General features: G+C 33.7%; 6 protein-coding genes across 7 annotated transcripts in view; all 6 read right to left on the minus strand.

The window, feature by feature from the left end:
- Positions 1 to 2,168: 2,168 nt before the first annotated feature.
- On the minus strand, positions 2,169 to 3,416 carry LOC125385026 (zinc finger protein 62-like). The gene has a single exon (XM_048405512.1). The coding sequence runs from the start codon at positions 3,414 to 3,416 to the stop codon at positions 2,169 to 2,171; it is 1,248 nt and encodes a 415-aa protein (XP_048261469.1).
- A 289-nt stretch (positions 3,417 to 3,705) lies between these two features.
- Positions 3,706 to 11,512, minus strand: LOC125384842 (zinc finger protein 567-like). Of its 2 annotated transcripts, none has more exons than XM_048404848.1 (2): positions 11,398 to 11,512; positions 3,706 to 6,826 (listed from the first exon to the last, which is right to left on the minus strand). In XM_048404848.1, exon 2 carries the CDS (start codon positions 6,751 to 6,753, stop codon positions 5,050 to 5,052), a length of 1,704 nt encoding a protein of 567 aa, XP_048260805.1. In that variant the 5' UTR covers positions 6,754 to 6,826; positions 11,398 to 11,512; the 3' UTR covers positions 3,706 to 5,049. The 2 variants fall into 2 exon arrangements, with proteins under 2 accessions (XP_048260805.1, XP_048260804.1); XM_048404847.1 differs by lacking the exon at positions 11,398 to 11,512 and adding an exon at positions 6,902 to 7,173.
- On the minus strand, positions 7,841 to 10,377 carry LOC125384846 (gastrula zinc finger protein XlCGF8.2DB-like). The gene is made up of 2 exons (XM_048404870.1): positions 10,359 to 10,377; positions 7,841 to 9,073 (listed from the first exon to the last, which is right to left on the minus strand). The coding sequence occupies exon 2, from the start codon at positions 8,809 to 8,811 to the stop codon at positions 7,852 to 7,854; it is 960 nt and encodes a 319-aa protein (XP_048260827.1). The 5' UTR covers positions 8,812 to 9,073; positions 10,359 to 10,377; the 3' UTR covers positions 7,841 to 7,851.
- On the minus strand, positions 10,724 to 14,151 carry LOC125384845 (zinc finger protein 782-like). The gene is made up of 2 exons (XM_048404869.1): positions 14,015 to 14,151; positions 10,724 to 12,459 (listed from the first exon to the last, which is right to left on the minus strand). Exon 2 carries the CDS (start codon positions 12,384 to 12,386, stop codon positions 11,445 to 11,447), a length of 942 nt encoding a protein of 313 aa, XP_048260826.1. The 5' UTR covers positions 12,387 to 12,459; positions 14,015 to 14,151; the 3' UTR covers positions 10,724 to 11,444.
- Positions 12,386 to 20,656, minus strand: part of LOC100647332 (zinc finger protein ZFP2) — a 36,321-nt gene continuing 28,050 nt past the window's right edge. Inside the window, exon 5 of the mRNA XM_020862752.2 lies at positions 12,386 to 15,448. Within this exon, the coding sequence (XP_020718411.1) occupies positions 14,284 to 15,448 (1,165 nt within the window). The 3' untranslated portion in view covers positions 12,386 to 14,283. The remainder of the gene's footprint in view (positions 15,449 to 20,656) is intronic.
- On the minus strand, positions 15,944 to 20,370 carry LOC125384844 (zinc finger protein 69 homolog). The gene is made up of 2 exons (XM_048404865.1): positions 19,873 to 20,370; positions 15,944 to 18,192 (listed from the first exon to the last, which is right to left on the minus strand). Exons 1-2 carry the CDS (start codon positions 19,959 to 19,961, stop codon positions 16,998 to 17,000), a joined length of 1,284 nt encoding a protein of 427 aa, XP_048260822.1. The 5' UTR covers positions 19,962 to 20,370; the 3' UTR covers positions 15,944 to 16,997.

The following is a 20,656-nucleotide window of genomic DNA, read 5'->3' on the forward strand; positions in this document are numbered from 1 at the left end:
ATTAGAGTTCTACAAGGATGGTATTTACTGACGATGATTACTTACAGTCGAAGTTAATAGTCACGACGAGTTTGATGTGAAAATAGTAAAATTAGCAGTGGTAGGTATTTATTCTATTGTTTGGGGATAACGATAACGATGATTCATGTTTTTATTCGATGTAGCAGGAAAATGGTACAAATAGTTGATTATAAATGGCTGACAATAATTTGTGAGATATAATTACACTTTTCAATTTCATTGTAATTCTTGAAACGTCATTTAGGATTTATAAAATAGTAAACACGAAGAATATAAATTGCAATTCAACCAACAAATGGAAAGATGTCTAATAAATTTTCATTGATATAAAGAAATTGAATTTATTATTGAACGTTGTATTCATTGTGAGATATTCAATTTTTGTATCAATAGAACGAAGGATGTTAGGAAAATTTCAAGAAAATTATAGTTTGAACGCATGTTGAAGATGTTTCAAAGATATTATGCAATGTATTTTTAACTATATTATTAATGGTGTAATCAAGTGGCAAAAATCCATAATAGAGGCAATCGTTTCTCTTTATGGCACTTCAAGGATGCACAATTATTGATTAATTGTTAGAGATGAACTTGCCGCTTCCCGAAATAGTTGTACTGAATTTCCTGAAACATAAAATCGTAAGTACGATTAAATTTAAAATTAGCTCATTGGTCAAAGCATCATACCTTGAAACTTATTTATATAGTTACCTATAACTATTTTATGAACTTTAATTAAATCAACGTTAAATTGTTTAATATTTGTAATAAATTTTATACAATACTTATCTGCAATTTAATTCATTTCACCTGAGATAAAATGGCATGCCAATCGTTTCACATTTTCCAAAACTCCAACAACGTAAATCAACGTTCATTTACATTTGCATACAATAGAAATCACGCACTGTTCACTGTGTGAAAGATAATTTCATTTAAAGAAAGAAAATAGAATCTATTTTCTATTTAAGTAAATCAAATAAAATAAAAATTAGTTATCGATATATATCGTAATAATTATATTACAAAAATAATTATTCGATCGCATTGCAAATTATGTCATTTTATTTTAGGTAATGATAGACAATTATGGAGAACTTCGGACGATAGTCAAGAAAAATATATATTTTTCACGAGATTGAGTTCAAAATAAATTTTTATAATTTCATCTTGTATACAATATATTTCACAATGGATCTTGCTATTCATTCCCCCAAATGATTCGTTTCTACGATAATCATATAATCTGATAGAAACGAATCGTATAAAATTATACATTTTTTTTTCATGGATGGAGTATGTACACGAAAATGAATGAAAGCATGGGAAAATAAATGTTTGAAAATATTAAAATACAAACATCGACGTTCACGTTCGGATTATAATAAAATCATAATTATAAAAATTATATAATTGAGGTTACGTGAAATTAAGTGAAAAATTAACCGGGAATTAAGAATTTAAGATTTCCCCTTCGTAATTTTTCATCTCGATTAATAAGAATGTAATACAATTAATGACACAGCGTGTTAATAACTAATCGAGGAAGATCGATTTTCACTTTATACTAATCTTAGAATTGATTCAACAAATTGAAGTAAATTAAATTAACTAATATAAAATCTTCTGGTATAATGAATACGAGAATCTTTTTCTTAATCCAGATATGTATATCATTCTTCCAGTTCATCTATTCATACTGCTTCACATCCTTCTGCGAGAAAGTCATTTTTTCAATCCATATGATTCTGCTACAATCGTCGAATTTTTAATGCCTCAATCTGGTCTCCATTTCAATTGAATTCAGAGTTTCCATTTCAATCGGGTTTGAATGTTAGGAATATTGGGAAAATGGGAAAAACTCTAACACGAAGTTGAAATTAGAAATCATAAATCACTCGCTAATATTATTAATTGGTAAACCACTAAGTAAGGGAGCTTGATATCTGCAAGCTTTAGAAATTACTCAATCACTGAAAGTAATGTTAAACTTTGAACGAGGAACGAATTGGATTATTCCAAAGAAATATCAAGTATGTAGTAAGTTTAAAAATAGCTGGATTAAGAAGATAAACTTCCATGTTTTATAACGTTATAACGTTCATTATTAAATGTGCATGACACACGCGTCTATTCCCACGATAAAATCATTCTTTCTTCATAAAGTCGCTAAGAATATGTTCTATATGTACTACTGGCAATGGAGGATGAACTCCAGGATGTGATTTTCGGTGACAAATCAGGCCAGGCTTCTGCGTGAACGTTTTACCGCAAATATCACAGATATATGGTCGTTTGCCCGTATGAATAAGCAAGTGTTGCCTGTAAGCTGTGCGACGCGCAAAAGCTTTACCACATATGTGGCAATCGTAAGGTCTGTCCCCGGTATGCGTCATCATGTGTTGTTTTAATCGATGATTCTCTGTGAACGATTTTCCACATTCTTCACACACGAAACTCTCTCGTCTCTCGTGTTGCAACAAAATGTGTTGATCGAGATTCTCCTGAGTGACCATACGTCTTTTGCAAATTTCACACTCGTACTTTGGTTTGAAATGTGCCCACTTCTGGTGCACATATAGAGAGTTACTATTCGAGCACGTTTTTCCACACACATCGCAAACTATGGGTCCTTCTTTGTGTTTAAAACGTACGTGTAACCTCATGTCACCTTTGACCTTGAACTTTTTGCCACAATATTCGCAATCGTATTTATATTCTGACGCGTGCTTACGTTCTAAATGTTCCTTTAATCTACGTCTATTCTGGCATTTAAATTCGCATACGTCGCAAGAGTACTCTTCAGGTTCTGCGGAGTACCTATAGCTATTTCGCCTTCTACCTATACGTTTAGCCGAATGTTTTCTACTAATGTGAGAATGAAGCGTAGATTTGTTTGTGCTTTCGTAGTTGCAGAAGTTGCAGGCATACGTCAGATTTTCGACATCCTTCGCTTCTTCCTCCTCAGTTTTGTGCTCTAAAGCGATATGCATCTTGAAGGCGACCAGACTGCGACATATTTTGAAACAGACTTTGCACTTGTAGCGCTGGGCTTGCTCGTGAACAGCGTTTCTGTGTCGTTTTAGCATTTGCATGACGGGAAAACAAATGTTACACTCTTCGCAAGCATAGACATTGGTGTCGTCATAGTGATCTTCGTTCATCGATGAAATATCGTCCATATCTTCCTTTTTTATTTTAACAGGGGATAGATTGTCGCTTGCCTCGTCATCAGCTGGAATCATATAAATTTCTTCCGCGTCATCATTGTTCTTTAGGGTATCGTCTGTCGGTTTTGCGACTGTTTTTTCACATTCTGAGAGTTTTGATGGATTTGCTGGAAGGAAGGCATAGTATAGGCAACCTTCAACGTCGACTACTTGCCACGCTTGCATCGGAATTGATTCCTTGCCGTATATAAAACGTCCATCCCCATTCAGAATCCTGAAAATTACAGAACAGTCAGTTAGGTACTTGACAAACGAATTATTTTGTCGACAACTCGGAAATATTCGCCTGCTTTTTACATTACTACAAGTGAAACTTCAACACGCAAGAACATGTGGGGATTTTTGTCATTGCGGTTAAATAACTGGAAATTATACTTGTCCACATACATGAATTTAAGATAAAGTTCTCACAAACGAAGGAAGAAGAAACGTGCCAGACTTACAATTGCAGACAAATTGTTCAATTGCTGTGTAATTATCGTTAAATTACAGGAAATTAGTCAAGCGAAAATAGAAGAACTTCATTGGACGGATAATAAACATTTCGCTGTAATGGAACTGTAATGAAGATTAATGAATATCATTGTTGAATATAACACTATGAGAGACTCGATTCAATGTCGGATATATTATATATATATAAGAAAGATCTTGCAGTATGATGTATTTTATAGATATGCAAGGTGTATATATATATATATTCGGAGTGTTACAAATGAACGAAATTGCCCAATAACAATTTTAATATAAAATAGTATTTTTTTACAAATAATTTAATGCGTATGATTAGAATTTAAACAAAAATTTAAACAATCGTTTGGAAATCCGTTTTTAAATGTTTCGATATTTTAAATAGGAGTGGAGATAATTCCAATATTCCAAACATATAGCTTTCAAAAATGAGGATGCAACGCAGTACGTACTACAAACGCAAGAGAAGGTGAATTGTATGCTCTGCATACAAAAACAGTTGATTTCATAGAGATTCTCTTTCTGGAAATTTTAAATCTCTATAGCGTGTCATAATAACGCTAGCAAATTATAAAAATGACATAGACGATAGGTTATCGTATACACGTTATATCTTACGAGTAACTTAACTTTTGACATTGTTCTTCGACTCTTTGCGGTCCACTGTTTTGCGTCGCATTTAAAATAAATTTAATTTATTTTATGCTTTTATAAAAAGTAACATGTACTGTTGTTGAAATACAATAGAATTTGCGCTGTACGAACTAATTGGGGGACAAAGGTGTTCGATCAAACCGATCAATTTTTTAATAATACAGTTGAGAGATAACGTGGAGGATAACGGGTGTTTCCATAAGGAATGTTCTACTGTGCTTCTATTAGATTGAATTGTAACAAAACAGAATGTTTTACACGAGGATAAAATGGTACAAGAGATGAAATCTTTAGTTTGAGAAAATTTTTTGGCAATGTTAATTTTTATTTTTTTAATAGAAAAATTTTACTTTAAACTTTAATAGAAAAATCTTTATATATTTTACGCCATTATATAAATACCTGTACCATTTTCTCTTTAGATAAATATTAACTCTATGATCGAAAAGAAGCGAAAAACACACTTTCTGCTACTTCTCTCTTAGAAATGAAAAATATCCAATAAAATAAAATGTCAAATCCAATTCAACGTGAAAGATCGCAAAGGTATAATCTCTAATAATAACATAAACCATAAAGCGTTAATTGCACGAGACTGTTCGCTGTAAAACAGTTCTCAATCCAGACTTCGCCCTTAAACGACCCACTTCAATTGTTTATACAATTAACAGTCTCAATTATTCATCACATCGTTTAATATATGGTCGATCAACACTCTTGGAAGCGGAGGATGCGATCCAGGATGAGATTTTCTATGACTGATCAATCCAGGCTTCTGCGTGAATGCTTTGCCGCAAATATCGCAAACGTATGGCCTGATGCCGGTGTGAATTAACAAATGTTGCTTCAACGCTGTTCTACGTGCAAACGATTTATTGCATATGGTACAAGTGTACGGTTTGTCGCCTGTGTGGATCCTCATGTGTACCTTTAGCCTACTGTTTCTGGAGAACGTCTTGCCACATTCTTCGCAAACCACGTTCTCCCTCTTTTCGTGCTGTCGGATCATATGCTCGTTCAAATTTTCCTGAGTGACCATTCTCCTTTTACATACTTGACACTCGTATTTTGCTTTATAATGAGCAAATTTTTGGTGTACGTACAACGAGTTGCTGTTTAGGCACGTTTTCCCGCAAACATCACAGATAACCGGTTGTTCTTTATGACTGAAACGTATGTGATTCGTTAAATCGCCTTTTACTTTGAATTTCTTTCCACAAGTCTCGCAAGAAAATTTAAAATCATCCGTATGCTTCCTGGCCACGTGTACTTTTAGTTCGTATTTATTCTTATTCTTATAGTCACATTGAGTGCAATAAAATAATTGCGGTTGACCATCGGACGTGCACGATTTTGGTACCTTATGCTTCCTTTTTATATGTGAATATAAAGATGACTTTTTATAAGTCTTAAATGAACATTCGTTACACGAGTACTCTTCGCTGATTTCCATCTTATGCTGCCGCTTATGCGAGTATAACGTACTTTTCTTTGCACATTTAAAGTCACACAGATTGCATTGTTCCTCGACAGACTTTTTACTTTGTTTCTTGCTCGCGCGAGTGGCCACTGAAGGTTCATTCTTGCATTCGAACTCGAACGCAGTGCTTGAGACGGTCGAATTGTCCTTATCTTGCTCCTTTAAACAGGTTCCTCTAGATTCTTCCTTTTCTGAAGGTTTATCGTTGCATCTCTTCTTTGGGATTTCCTCGCTATTAAGCGGCTGATGATTCAGCGTTATATGAGAAATCAGAGTGCTGCTTCTTTTACACAAGAAGTTGCAACTATTGCACGTAAAGTAAGTCGTCTTCCGGTCTCTGTGTTCCTCCATGTGTTTCTTCAAATTAGACCGAGTACCACATTTTCTGTTACAAATGATGCACAAGATTTTAAAATCTTTTTTGACTATAGACTTGTGTTTCTTTCTAATATGAACGTTTAACATGGACCTTTCGCTACAGATAAACTCACAGGATGTGCAACCGTACCTTCTTTTCTTCCTTGGTTTCTGCGATTGCACTGGCTTAATCTGTTTTCCCGAAGATATCTTCGATCGATGTCTAGAGTTCAGTCGTTTTCTACGAAGCCACGAGTTCAGCTTGTTGGACATCTTGTGCCTGTTTAACATACTTTCCATAGGGAAGTTCATATTGCACTTGTCACACGTGTAAAAGTTGTATAAGTGCACCAAACTGCCGACGTAGGTTTTCACGTTATTCTCTTCTTCATCGGTCTCCATTTTTACACATGTTAGGGAGACGTTGGGATTTTCTTCGGTAATTTCTTTCGAAAGTTCTAACATTTTCTTGTCGTCCAACACAGGCACCAACGAGTAGTGTAATTTACCATCGGGATCGACGTGCTGCCATAATTGCATGGGTACAGAGTCCTCCCCAACGATGAATCGACCGGAAGAATCCGTGGTGAGGAGTTTTCCACAAGATCGGTCCCTAAAACACAATTGAAAAGGAATGATTACTTTCGAAAGATTTTATTTGCCATTTTGGTACATAGGCATTACTTACTGCTGATCTAAGTCGTCTTTACAGATTTCTATGTGATTTTGTCTGAATAGAAATGTATGGTATATGAGGTTTGCAAGATTGGGAGTGATTTTTTTTTTATTCCGCACTATTCTGTTTTTTTGGGGGGTTACATTGATTTTATTGATATCTTCGTATTCGATTCTAAAACGTACGAACTCGCGTATGACGAACGTACAAAATTTAAAAATTGCGGAGAGACGCGAAGAATGTGTCAAACACACGGAGATAAATAAATATGAAAATAATGACATATATTTACAGGATAAAGTGTTCAAGTCATGATGAGTATGTTTTCAAAAATATTAAAAATATTATCAAACTTTTGGTATTTCCAAGAAAATACTCACTCGTTTTATGAACTTCATCCTGTATATACAAGCTGTTTTATAATGTTTTACGTACTTAATGCTAATTATTTTATTTATATCGTAAAATACGATGTTATATACTATTATACTTCATCGTAATCTCTCTCTCTCTCTCCCTCTCTCTTCATTCATATTGCGCTTTACGCTTCGATCTCAGATCGATTCACACAGATGCTTCATAATATAAATTAAAATGGCACAAAATATTTTTCGAAAAAGAAATGCTGTCAAAGCATTCACAGATAAGTACGAAAGTGTAAATAAGTATTATCAGTAGACCATGGATATTTATAGAAATTCATAGTTTTATAGATACAAGTGAAAAAGATTGGATCCAAGCAGAGATATGTTTCGTTTCATTTTTGTTGAATATTAAAATTAATATTTTTAATGTTTTATATATTTTTATTTATTATATGTAATTTCTGGATTTTCGTGTCTTTCAAGTTGCTTGAATTTAAATAATGTAACTAATCTGAATGGTCTTTTCTCATAAATGCATAATAATTCAAAAAATCGCAGTTTAATCACGATTTTTAAAATACTATATGTATTATTATGTTACAGCGAAATCTCCGCTTGGCATTCAGTCACAGTGTCGGTAACGCTTTTCTTTTTCCCAAGAGGCACAGGAGGCGAAGACAAATGAGCATCAGGATGTTTCCTTCTATGCTCTATCATATAATATCTCCTCTTAAAGGACTGTCCACAAAGATCACAGATATGTGGCCTTTCCGTGGAATGCGTTAAAAGATGCGTATTTCTCATATGCGATGTTCTAAAGTTTTTCTTGCAAATATGACAAGTATACGGTTTCACGCCTGTATGTGTAGTCATATGAGTCGCTAGATACCTTTTTGATGCAAATACCTTTCCACAGTCTTTACACTCGTACGTTCTACTGTGTTGTTGCATATGATTGTCTAAGTTCTCCTGTGTTAAGAGCCTTTTATTACAAACGTTACATTGGAACTTATATTCGTTCAAATGAGCTACTTTCCTATGCTTATACAAAGAATAGTTGCTCGTGTAAAATTTTCCACAGATGTCACACATGTGCTGCGAATTGCTGTGAGTTCCAATGTGAAATTTCAAGTCCCATTCCATTTTGAAACGCTTCCCACAGTGTTCACACGCGAATTTATAATCGTCCGTGTGCCTTCTAATGTAATGGGACTTGAGGTTGTTCTTCGTCTTCGTACGATAATCACATTTGTCGCAGCAATGTAATAAACTGGAATCGACGTCTTGATGGATTAGACGATGAGCTTTCAAGTCACATTTGTACTTGAAGGTTTTGTTGCAAGTTGAACATTTGAAGGGTCGGTGGAAGCTGTGCTTGCTGGTAATATGACGGAGGATCTTGCTCTTCTGTTCGAAGGTCGTTTGGCAGATATCACAGGTATAAGTACCGTCGTTGAGTTTCTTATATAGATCTTCTTGTTGCGTACTTTGTTTCTCGTTATTTTGTAACTGATTCGAACAATTATTGAAATTTAGAGATAACCTTTTTTTCTTCATAGGATTTTTCGACGAAGTCGTTTCGTCGTCGTTTATTTTCCTATGTTTGGAGTTTGTGTTATTGGTTGAAATACTCTTTGTTTCTGCGCAACTAGAAGAGTTGTTCAAACGCCCGTTGCTTCTGCGTTTGCAGTTCTTCGAAGCTCGAAACGCGATTCTTCTTTGAAGAATGCTCGATGGTTTGCGAGAAGCTCTTAATTGGTCTGTCGGTTGTTTAGGAGCGATGGCTTTGTTCTTCGGGGTTAAGTGCTGCGTTGATTTCCTAAAACATGAATGAAACGAGTCAGTAAAAATTATTCTTACTCTTTGACGAAGAAATTTATGGAGCATTTATTTTTTCTTCTTGTACTCCGTATTAGCGAAAGTTGATGATATTTCTTTGATGCACATTTATATTTTCACATGAAATTATTTGTTTTTTGCATCTATTAGATATTGAAAATAATTGTACATATTATCAAATGCGTTGAAATGAATTCTTGCAGTATTTGCTTTTCAAAATACTTATGTATGTATAAGTTATCGTATGCAATAAGTATAATCGCAGATATATTTATTAATTACAAAAGCATGATCGGAGAATCTGAATTTTATTAAATCTTCTAAATAAAATCTTTAAATATTAACAACACTAGTAAACCAATAAACCTTATACCCAATATCTAATGAATATTTAGTGAGATGCATAAATCCTTTATGTTTTACTAAAGAAAAACAAAACAATCATATTTTTTTAACCATGTCAGCATATACTTTCCATTCATCATGCAATGATCTACATATTTATTCTTGATTATTGCTTAGCAATGGCGTTAGTAATGAAATAGACCGAAGGTCTTTTTCTCTTGTATGCAAACACATAGCCCAACACTTAAGTGTGTAAAAGATAAATTCTACCACCAGTGCAGACGAAAATTTTACTGCAAATATCGACGTATATGGGAGAATGAAATCCAATGATCTTCACCGTATAATTGTAATTTTTGTAATTATACAGAGAAGGAATAATTCATCTTTCTCCGGAATTTTTATCATTTGTCTGTTCGATGATATCGCTCATGCATAATGTGTACCTAGAATAGAAATTATTTTTAGCTGAAAGATTTGTAAATTAAAACTCTGAAAAGATATCATTAGAAACGCAATATGTATATGTATTCCAATGGACATAATTACAGGGAATAAATTGTTTTCATAACGCAATGATTTAAATTATACGAATAATGATTCAGATGAAACATAGATTTTATAAACATAAAAGCAGTAACACTTGTATCAAACATAGTTTATAATCATCTCGTGTAATGTAGCAAAATATGTATACGGTATAGTAAATATTTAAAGATGGCATGCGATTAATTAAATTCCAACACAGGTATTTGTTGTAGCTCGATTTTCTGAGGAAAGAGACTGGAACTTAATCAATTGCAGAAAAGCTTCTATTAATTAGACATTCGATCTATTTGTTGCTACTACAGAAAGTGAAATTTACAGACTGAAAAGACCATTAACAAGAAGATTGTCACAGTGATTGATGAAAGACTCACCTACAAGAAAGAATAGTCTTCGTCTTGTATTCTTAAAAAGAAAAAAGGCTGTTAGAGAGTTTAATCTTTTTTCTCTTATTCGCTAATGTACAATATAATTTTGGTATCTGTCATACCTACATGTATTTTCGTTTTCAACGAAACACGTTATTCGGTTTTAGATACTTTTGAAACATTATTGGCACTTTTTAATCAACGCGTTGACCTAGAAAATATGCAACGTGTGAAATTACAATATAGAAAGTTACTTTAAATTATAATACTTACTTTTTACACTCCCGAATTTCACAAATTATCACAACATTAAAATATCTGCCTTTATTTTGTTAAATTTTTTAACGACACGAGAAAATAAATAAAAACAATATGCGTTTTAAGAGAAACGATATTCGTTTATTTTATACTTACAGTCTATCAACGCATATGTATTTGAAACTAATATGAACATCCTCTTCCGTTTACACGCAAAGAATATAAACAATACTTACATATCTGCGCGTAACAAAAATTAATATTTAAATTTAATATTATATCAACATTGCAAATTTATGTACTAAGAAAGTGGATATACAGGGTGTACCCAATTGAAATATCAAAATTTCGGGACCAATACGTTAAAAAGAAAGAATCTTTAGAGATTTGCTTCATTTTGAAGAAAAACGGAAAGAAAAAGGAAGAAGCAGAAAAGTTTTCGTTTTTTCACTTATTTATTTACGTTATCTATTTTATAAAAATAATGTTTAAAGAATTTTTTTACATATAACATTGGCCACTCTAATTACAGCTATCAGAATAAATAATTTAAAAAACGAACTTTTTCATTTGGCCTTCTTCGCGATCTTCAAAATGTAGTAGAAACAAACAAATCTCCAAAGGACTTTTTGTATCGCTTTAGCGTATCGGTCCCCTACACGCTCCCAATCAAACATAATATTCTAATTGATATATTATTTATACATAAATTTAATTACTTGAAAAATAATATTATTCTATAGTATCAAAAAAAGAAAAGCAAAGAATGAAAGATAAAATAACAAACCTCAGTAATCACACACAAAAGAAACAAATTATTTTCCATTGCACGATTTAAAACTGTTCAGATTGTTTGTGCGATTCTTGATGCTTCAAAAACGAAGCCTTATACTTAAACACGGCTCCACAAATGTCACAGTTAAAGATGAGGAGATGTCGTTGCATGTGCTTATTTAGTAACCTCCAGCTGCTGAATCGCCATTTGCACTTGGAGCAATTGAATACTCGCTTCACTTTACCCTTGTTTTGCGAGGTCGCACACTCTATGTTCTGATTACCCCTAATTGCCCCGTAACATATACGACTGTAAGCGTTTCTATGTGTCTTGGATATACGCCGGTGCTTTCGAAGAAAATGACTATTTCGATACGTTTTTCCACAAATCTCGCAATAACATGGGTCGACCACGTGTTTCGCTTCATGATGTCTTTTAAGATCACCGTTAAATTTAAACGTCTTTGGGCAAAGTTGACATTTGTAATCGGCGATCTTCGAGTGCATCCTGATCTGATGACGAGTCATACTTTGCTTTTGTTTTGTCATAAAGCCGCATTCCGAGCACTCGAATATTTTACCGGTATCTTCGTGCAGCATCATATGAAGCTTCAGCGTCTTCTTAGTCTTTAGGAGTCGATGGCACACCGAACATTCCATCCGTGCGTTACTATGAGTCTCTAAATGCCTCTGCAATGCGTACTTCTTCCTGAAGATCTTCGAACAGCAGTCGCAAGTAAACGTTTTCTCGTTGCTCGCCATACTTTCAGAACCATTGGAACATCGATTCAACCACTGAGAAAATTGTACAGGCGTCCGAACAGGTAGATTCGTATGTACCTGAGCAGTTTCGTCAATTTGAGGATTTTTTCGTTCAGGCGATTCGATTACCTGTTGTTCAGTCGTATCTTCGGGTATGTCTTGTTCCTCAAACTTGATAGTGATATCTCCTGTAATGCACTCTTCTTCGTGTTTCTGTGCCGATGTGTTTTTGTGCTCCATGGGAAGGAGGAAGTATTTGTCGACGTTTTGCACTACAAGATACGTTTGCTCAAGCGGATCACGCTGTGTCGACCTAAAAGCGAAAAACAAAGTTGCATTAATTGGAGGTTTGATTTTGCTATATATTTATTTCGTGGAGGACGTATAAAGTTTTTACGTTGCCGACCATGTGTACGAGGACTATTCGTTATATTCGCTGAAAGACTCTAACAAATTTTGTTTTTTATACGACATATGTATATATATGATACGAATGAAGTAACATGAGTAACGAATTAATGAAATAGATGGAAAATAAAAGAGATAAAAGATATTCGATTTGCATTAAATATCGGTACATATTCCTGATTCTTATGATCGACAATGTATTTATTATCCTAGCAGATTCGTTAAGATAGAAATAAACGCGTGTTTCCTTCTTCCGAGGGACGCCTTATGTAGTTGCTGAAAAGTGTTTCAAGTATGTACATTATATTCGTGTATAATACTGAAAGGAAACTAAATAAAAAATTAAACTATGCTCGTTACATATGAAAAGATTCTTCTTATAATTAATTACGTTGGTTCAGTTTTATTTCACATATACGATAATATTAAATTCAATATTTTATACATGAGTATCGAATATCAAAAATAATCATCTAAAAATGTGGAAAAAAGAATGAAGAAGACCGCACATTGTTGTATACGAAAATGGTGTCTCTTCTCCACTAAAAAAAGTACACTAGATTAGTAATATGTTAAACACTAACAATAAGGATTATTTTTGATTGAAAAAATTATTCTTCTGTACAGTATATCAGTAATACAGTCCATGAGAACTAAGGTATTTTACATGATCTTATATACTTATATATTTTCGCCTCTTTTTTTTCAAATTTACATGAGATATAAATTTCTCTCGTAAGAATATCTGTATCTATATTACATTCCTTGTATTACTATCATATTCATTTATATATATAAAAGACATTTTCGTGTAATATTTTGTTGATTTACAAAGTCTGAATTTCTGTTAAATCTTAATACGATATCCAACTAGAAAGGGTTTTATGTCAGAGAATGATTTTCATTTCTTATGTTACATTAAATGTACATCTACGCTGTACAGAGTACTTACATTAGCCTGTTGAACGAATCGAAGACAACCAGCATTAAACATCGCGATCGAAATTTTTATGAAAACCAACTTCTTTAACTAATCAACACAAATGTGTATTTCCACAAATATATAATACGTATCTTCCAAGCGAAATGAATATCTTTTCAACTAAACAAACTTTTATAAATATAAAAGATTTCATAAAGTTTCACTTCGCTTGAATTAACATTCAAGATCTTTAAAATTAATAATTAACAATTCGCCTGCAGTTTTTTATTATTCAATGAAAATGTATCGATAGGAACAATTTAATATTAGTATTACAAATTACGGTAATACAATGGTCGTATTACGAAAGATTAAAAAAAGAACAGGGAAGAAACTGACTATAGGACACAGAAATGGTATTTTAAATAAAACATTAGTATTAAAAGAATAATTTAAACTTAACTACCTCATGTAATAACTGCAAGTATCTATCACATTCAACCAAAACTCATTTTTTCAAAACAAGTAAAAGACTTACGTATTACGTAGCCTGGTGAGTATAATGCAGCCACATCGGTCGCGTACTTGTAATTCGAATCTCACAGAAATTCAGTGACTCAATGGAACACTTAATTACTTCACAGAATGGGTCAAAGGAAGCTTCACCGTAACAGTCTCCAAATCAATTAATCAATAAATATTCGAGAAATCGATGCCCTCGATCACATGCTTTTCACGTACTGACGTTACATGTAAAATGGAAATATACAAAAGTGTCTCGTCACACGTTGTCCGTTCGTCTTGCAATTACTTGCTACTCTTGTTCACGATTATTTTGTCTTGTACACCATGTAGCAGGTTTGTTATTTTAATTGGAGGAGGTGGTGGGTGGACCCCAGGGTGCTTTCTGCGATGCAACATCATGGGTGACCTCTGGGTGAAACTCTGACCGCAAATATCGCATACGTAAGGCCTTTCGCCAACGTGCGTCAACAGATGAATCTTCTGTGAGCTAAGACATCCAAAAGTTTTCCCACAAATCGCGCACAAATAAGACTTCTCCCCGGAATGAGTCCTCAGATGCTTGGTGAGGCCATATTTTGTCTTAAATTCCATCCCGCATTGTTCACAAACGTATTTAATCTTGTGCAGCTCCATATGGTTATCTAAATTTTTCTGCGTCTTGAACTTCTTCTTACATGTCTGACAGGGGAACTTCTTCACCTTCGTCTTGTGTTTGTAATGTTTATGGAAGTACAGCGAGCTTTTGCTGGGATAAGACGAGCCACAGATATCACATACGCAAGACTCTGTATCATGATCTTTCACATGTGTAGTATAATCTGATTGTACTTTAAACATCTTTCCACATTGTTCACATTTATAGTTGTAGTCTTCTGTGTGCTTTCTAATATAATGGATTTTCAGATAAGGCTTGGTGCGTGCTTTGAAGTCACACAGACTACATGCATGTAGGTTTACCGGTTCATCGTGAACCTCCATGTGCCTGCTTAGATGAGCTGTGGTTTTGAATCCTTTCGCGCAAATAGGACACTTATGAGGTCTCGAGTTACTGTGCTTGAACATGTGCCGTGTATGTTTACTTTTACGATCGAAAGTCGCGTAACAGATCTCGCACGTGTGTACTTTCTTCTTAGGGAGTATTGGTTTCACAGATTTATTTTTCTCCTGTTCTTGCTCCTGTTCTCTCTTTCGGAAGTCCAAGGGGGCGTCGTCGAGATCTTCGAAGGAATCGTTGCTACTTGAATCGTCCTTTATTTTTTCTTCTGTCTGATTTGTCTTTGTTGAATGAATGCCATCTTCTTTTGCTGGTTGAGCCTTCTTTTCTTCGGTGGAACCCGGTGGCGGTTCCTTCATCATGAACACACTCAGCGACGTCGGTATCCGAAAGTAATTATCTTCTAGTTTTACTATCAGAAAAGTTGGGGCGAGTGGATCTAGCGCATTGTACCTAAAAAACCATAAAGCTAATCAGTCGATTGCGATAAAGATAGTCACTCTTGTGATTGGATGAGTGAGAGGATCGTATAATTTTTTGTTTTGTTCTGTATCTTTCAGGTTTGCTAAGCCGCGCACGAGAGCATGCACCTGGTATGTATATAAGATCAGTAGCCATTTTAAGAAACTTGTCACTTCAGTGATTTAGTAAAATTTGTTATGCTCTTCCTCTAGAAGCCTCGAATGCGTATAAGATTTTTTGGTATGTGTTTCGATTATAGTCACTGTGTGTTTTACGCAACTTACGTATAGTTATTCTGTAGAAGAAAGAGTATTAAGTTATTTTAATATAATAATCGGTAGAAAATAACGGAAGAACGAGATAACAATAATCATGTACAACATACATACATATGGTACAATTGTATTATAAAATTGGGGTATTTTTAGGAAATATGCAACAGTTGTTTTCTATATATATATATATATATATATATATATATATATATATATATATATATATATATATATATATATTAGTTTAATATAATTTTATAAGTACGACAATATAACTTGATCTTGACAAATTTAACAGATCTTTCTCTTCCAACGATACTATGTAGAAAACGATTAAAATTTTTTTATTACAAATGTAAAATATTAAAAATAAGATAAAATGTCAAACGTAAGTATAAAAATTGTTTAATGCGTCAAGTCACAAACAATTTTAATTTTGCTACCTCATTTAATGTCTGGTGCTATGAATAATTTTTTATTTCCTATTCAATAATACAAAAATATAAAAAAATTGGAGCTTATGTAGGATAGGTTATTGTTATATTTCAGACATTATAAAATTTACAATAGTTACGATTTTGTTTTTAAAGATAGTAATCTAAATATATACAAATATACAAAAATGATTTATCTATCTTCAGATCTTAGTAATCAGTAGAAATGATAAATGCGACTACTTATTACAGTTATGCATATGTACATATATTGCTATTGACAATGGAATTCAGCATTTTTATAAAAATAACATCTTAAGATAAACTGTCGTTTCAAAAAATATTATTTGCTTTATATATATGACGGTTGTAGTTTGTTGTAAAAACCTGTTGTAAAAAGACAGTATAGCTTGTAATTTGCAGCTTTTCTTTAAAGAAAAGATACGTCTAATAAAATTGATTTGTAATATTTTTACAAAAGAGAGTATCATCATATATATTAGTCTATAGAATATCACATATAGATTAAGATACCTAATATATCATGGTATCAGATAACTGAACAATTTTCCTCTTTAAAAATTACCTACTAGACGCCATAGGATCTCCATAAAATTACAAAAAATCAGAATTTTCATTCTCACAGTTGCCACTTAGTATTTTAATAAAAAATCTCAAATGGTCAACCATCTCAACCACTTGGCATAAACTCTATCATTAACATTAAAAATTTTAATTACTGCCCAAAATATAGAAACCGCTTCTCCCTGTAGTACATCAAACATACAAAATCACAATTCTCCACTCACGAAGAACGTGATTTCAAATCGATCATAATCTCGCGTCCAAAACGCAACTTTTATCGATCTGGTTATTCTGCAGTTTCTGCAGATAGCTCCTTGCTAATTCAGCAATTTGCGGATGAGTCGAGTGTAATGGCGGAAGCGGTCCAGGATGATGTCTTCTGTGTCTCAATAGGCTAGAACGTTGCGTGAAATCCTCTTCACAAACGTCACATTTATAAGGCCTAATTCCAGCATGCGTCAAAACGTGTTGATAAAAATTACTGCTCGAAGGAAACGCTTTCTGACACAGGATACAGGTCAAAATCTTCGCCTGGCCATGTTTGAATCTTCTGTGACTCATTAATTCACGAGTTCCACGATACTCTTTCCCACACTCTTCGCATTTGAAGCCTTTCTCGTGGAGCCTCAAATGATTATCCAATCTACTCCTGTGAAGAAACTTTTTGCGACACAAGTGGCAAGTATGCTCGTATTTCACTTCCTTCGTACGTTTCTGGTGCCTCCATTCGTGGCCTTTCACGTTTTTCACTTCCTTGCCGCAGAATCGACAAATCTGCAATTCTGAAGCGTGTGATCTCTTCATGTGATGCGTCAGATCAATCTTCAACTTGTAACTGCGACCGCAGTGTTCACACACGTATTTCGACTCGTAATCGCTGTGAGTACGCATATTATGCCTCTTTAAGCTGTCTTCGCTTTTATATTTCACGTGGCAAATATTGCATTCGAAGAAGTAATCCGGTCGATGGATCATCTTGTGTTCTTCTAAGGCTCGAGCTGTGTGACACGCCCTTTTGCACATATCGCATTTATATGGTTTCCTGTGTACATACGTTACGTGATTCTCCACTTTCTTTGCGTTATCGAAATGCTTTTCACAGAAGGGACACGTGTTTTTGATTTTATCCAAAACTTGATCCACTTCGACTTCGTCCTTCTTTGAAGCGATGGATTCGGTTTCTCTCTTCCGCCAGGATGTTTGCACATTTATTTTTGATTTTCTTGAATTTCTTCTGGCATTTCGTGAATTTTCAGAATCATATTCCGAGTCGGTAGATAAATTGCGTTGCTGTGATTCTTTTGGATTTTCCGATTCCGTGTGCTTGAGATTTGATGTTGTGGTTTGTGTCGATCCGTTTTCTGACGGCTTATCGGCCGCTATTAAACAGTAAGACGAATTTCTTTCTGGGTTTCTTTGCTGTCGTGGGACAGGTTCTTCTCTGAAACAAGGATAGTCTGTGTGTCAGTGCATGAGAATTATATGTGGTTTACTTATAGTAATTTATATTAAAATAATTATATATGTATATGTAATAAGTGAAAATATTTCAATCTACAAAGCAAAGTTTTGAATATTCGTAAAACAATTATTTCATACATGAATACTACTTGATGAGATGCTTTCTTCGACAAGAACGATTTATATTTATAAATATATAATATAGAGTATAATATATATTCATGATTAACATCTGAAATATATTAAAATGTAACTTACTTTTGCGTCGTTTAATATACACTTTATTGTATAAACTGTGATATTTAAATGTCAGTCATTTCACATAAAATACATCAGTTTTCGAAACACTTAAATTTCTACACATAATAAATAAATTTTGTTATTTATTAAGTTCAACAAATCGTGTTTATATACTGATTGTTTGTAATTAAAAATATTAATTAAAAATGATATTTTTTTATAAATGTGTTTCAATCATTTAGAACAGATTATTTTCTGTAGATTTTATTATAAAAATAATAAGTTTTCTATGAATACTTTAGGTAGCTTTAGGTTAACTTTATTTAGATAAAGTGATATCTCACAGCAATTAACAATAAAGGGCATTAAAACATAGCATGCTTTAAATACACGCATCTATCATAATTTCTTCTAAAATTTATGCTTGTCAACAAATCTTTCTGTCGTGTTCTCTATACAACGTTGAAATATTCGTTTCGATTACAATCAGTCTCAATAACACTTATTATAGACTTACTATAAACATCGTTAGAATGAAGCGATAAAATCAACTCGTAAATGTGATAATTTTTGTGGTTTGTATTTATCAATTAATTATCATATAGAAGAAGATTCTATACAGTGTCTCTCGGGTATATTTCTTCACAAGCATTTCTATACTCTCAGATGTCTTCTTCTTTTCTTAAGTTATTTCTCTACGATAAAATCCACAATGTAGTCACATTACGATATTTCACATTTCAAGCGTTAGAAAGTCTCATCAATATATTCTTCGCAATATCTGCTATGGACGTTGTTTCTCTAAACGGAGGAAGGGGCCTAGGATGAGTCTTTCGATGTCTCAAGACACTAGATCTCTGCGTGAAATCTTCCCCACAAATATCGCATTTATAAGGTCACCTTCGTGAGTGATCACGTGTTGATAAAAATTGGTCGTACTAGGGAATGATCTCTCGCAAATGGTGCACATCGAGTTACGTTTATGTTTCGTGATCTTGTAACTAGAAAGAGAATACGGCGAAGAGAAAGCTTCGTCACATAAAGTGCATTTGAAACCATCCTTATGCATAAGCGGATGATTGTCCAAGTGGTTACGAGTCGAGAATTTTTTACGGTAAACATCGCAACTATACTTGAAAGCGTTTCTTTTCGCAGCCTTGTCATACTGCCATTCATGGTGCGTAATGTTCTTGACAATCTTACCATAAATTTTACAGACGTGACGAGCGTTTAGATGAGTTTTTTCAATGTGACCGACCAAATCGATCTTCAATTTAAAACGTTTCCTGCAGTGATCGTACGTGAACTTTGGCTCCACGTTGCTGTGCACACGAATATGATGATACTTTAGTCCCATTTTACGCTTGTATTTTAAATGGCACATAGGACATTGTAAATACGGATAGTCTTCGTGAGTTACCTTGTACTTTTCCAGGAGCAATTTCGATGGATATCATTTTTTACATTTGTTTTCGATCGATATCGTTGAAGTGTCCTCTTTTTGCACATTTCCCATCTGTTGCATTATATTATCAATTATTAACATTTTACTGTCTTCCTTTGACGTTTCATATAAATTGGATTTTTGCTTGAAGGGCAGCACGACCTTTTTCATGTTGGATATAACACCACTTTTATCATAGACTGGTACCAAGATATTTTTAATCATGTTTAATTCATCTGGAATTTTTCCAGCCGTACTGTTATTCGTTTCTATCAACGATGAATCACTGTTAACTAAATTTGAACAATCGCTAGTACTCATAATATTCTCGTTCGAAATTAAATCCACGTTCGTTCCATTGTTGTACTATCAGTTACATTACTTTCACTTTTCTTCAACGTTCGTGATTTATTCATTTTCTTAGAACTTCTTACATATCTTCTACGTTCTTCGCGTTTCGTTCGGAAATTTAATTAGCTTTTAGATCGAGAGGCACTCGATTAATATTTTTTTGGTCCGGGATTCTGCGACACAATAAAACGAGTTGTTGCGTTGGGTTCGGTGGCTTCGATTTTTCCGCCATCCTTGAATTCCTGAAACACCGATTCGTTCAGTTAGTCACAGGAAAGAATCAATGGTGCACAACGAGAACAAAAAGCACTTAGAAATGGGGTGGATCTGGTTACAAAATACGGTTTCAAGTCTGTAACAGTTGACGACCTTATTTATTTATATTAGATTCTTCTTAGATTCTACATTC

This window comes from Bombus terrestris, chromosome 4 (assembly GCF_910591885.1).
Source record: "Bombus terrestris chromosome 4, iyBomTerr1.2, whole genome shotgun sequence".
NCBI lineage: Eukaryota > Metazoa > Arthropoda > Insecta > Hymenoptera > Apidae > Bombus > Bombus terrestris.

What these genes read in the sequence shown, in the direction of transcription:
- LOC125385026 (XM_048405512.1), bottom strand. Translation starts at nt 3,416, where the DNA reads ATGCAAGCGTGGCAAGTAGTCGACGTTGAAGGTTGCCTATACTATGCC.
- LOC125384842 (XM_048404847.1), bottom strand. Translation starts at nt 7,173, where the DNA reads ATGTCATTATTTTCATATTTATTTATCTCCGTGTGTTTGACACATTCT. An exon ending in AAAGACGACTTAGATCAGCA is followed by an intron (nt 6,827 to 6,901) that starts GTAAGTAATGCC and finishes ATTGTGTTTTAG; the next exon opens with GGACCGATCTTGTGGAAAAC.
- LOC125384846 (XM_048404870.1), bottom strand. Translation starts at nt 8,811, where the DNA reads ATGAAGAAAAAAAGGTTATCTCTAAATTTCAATAATTGTTCGAATCAG.
- LOC125384845 (XM_048404869.1), bottom strand. Translation starts at nt 12,386, where the DNA reads ATGGAGCACAAAAACACATCGGCACAGAAACACGAAGAAGAGTGCATT.
- LOC125384844 (XM_048404865.1), bottom strand. Translation starts at nt 19,961, where the DNA reads ATGTGCAAAAAGAGGACACTTCAACGATATCGATCGAAAACAAATGTA. An exon ending in TGCTCCTGGAAAAGTACAAG is followed by an intron (nt 18,193 to 19,872) that starts GTAACTCACGAA and finishes TCCTTGTTTCAG; the next exon opens with AGAAGAACCTGTCCCACGAC.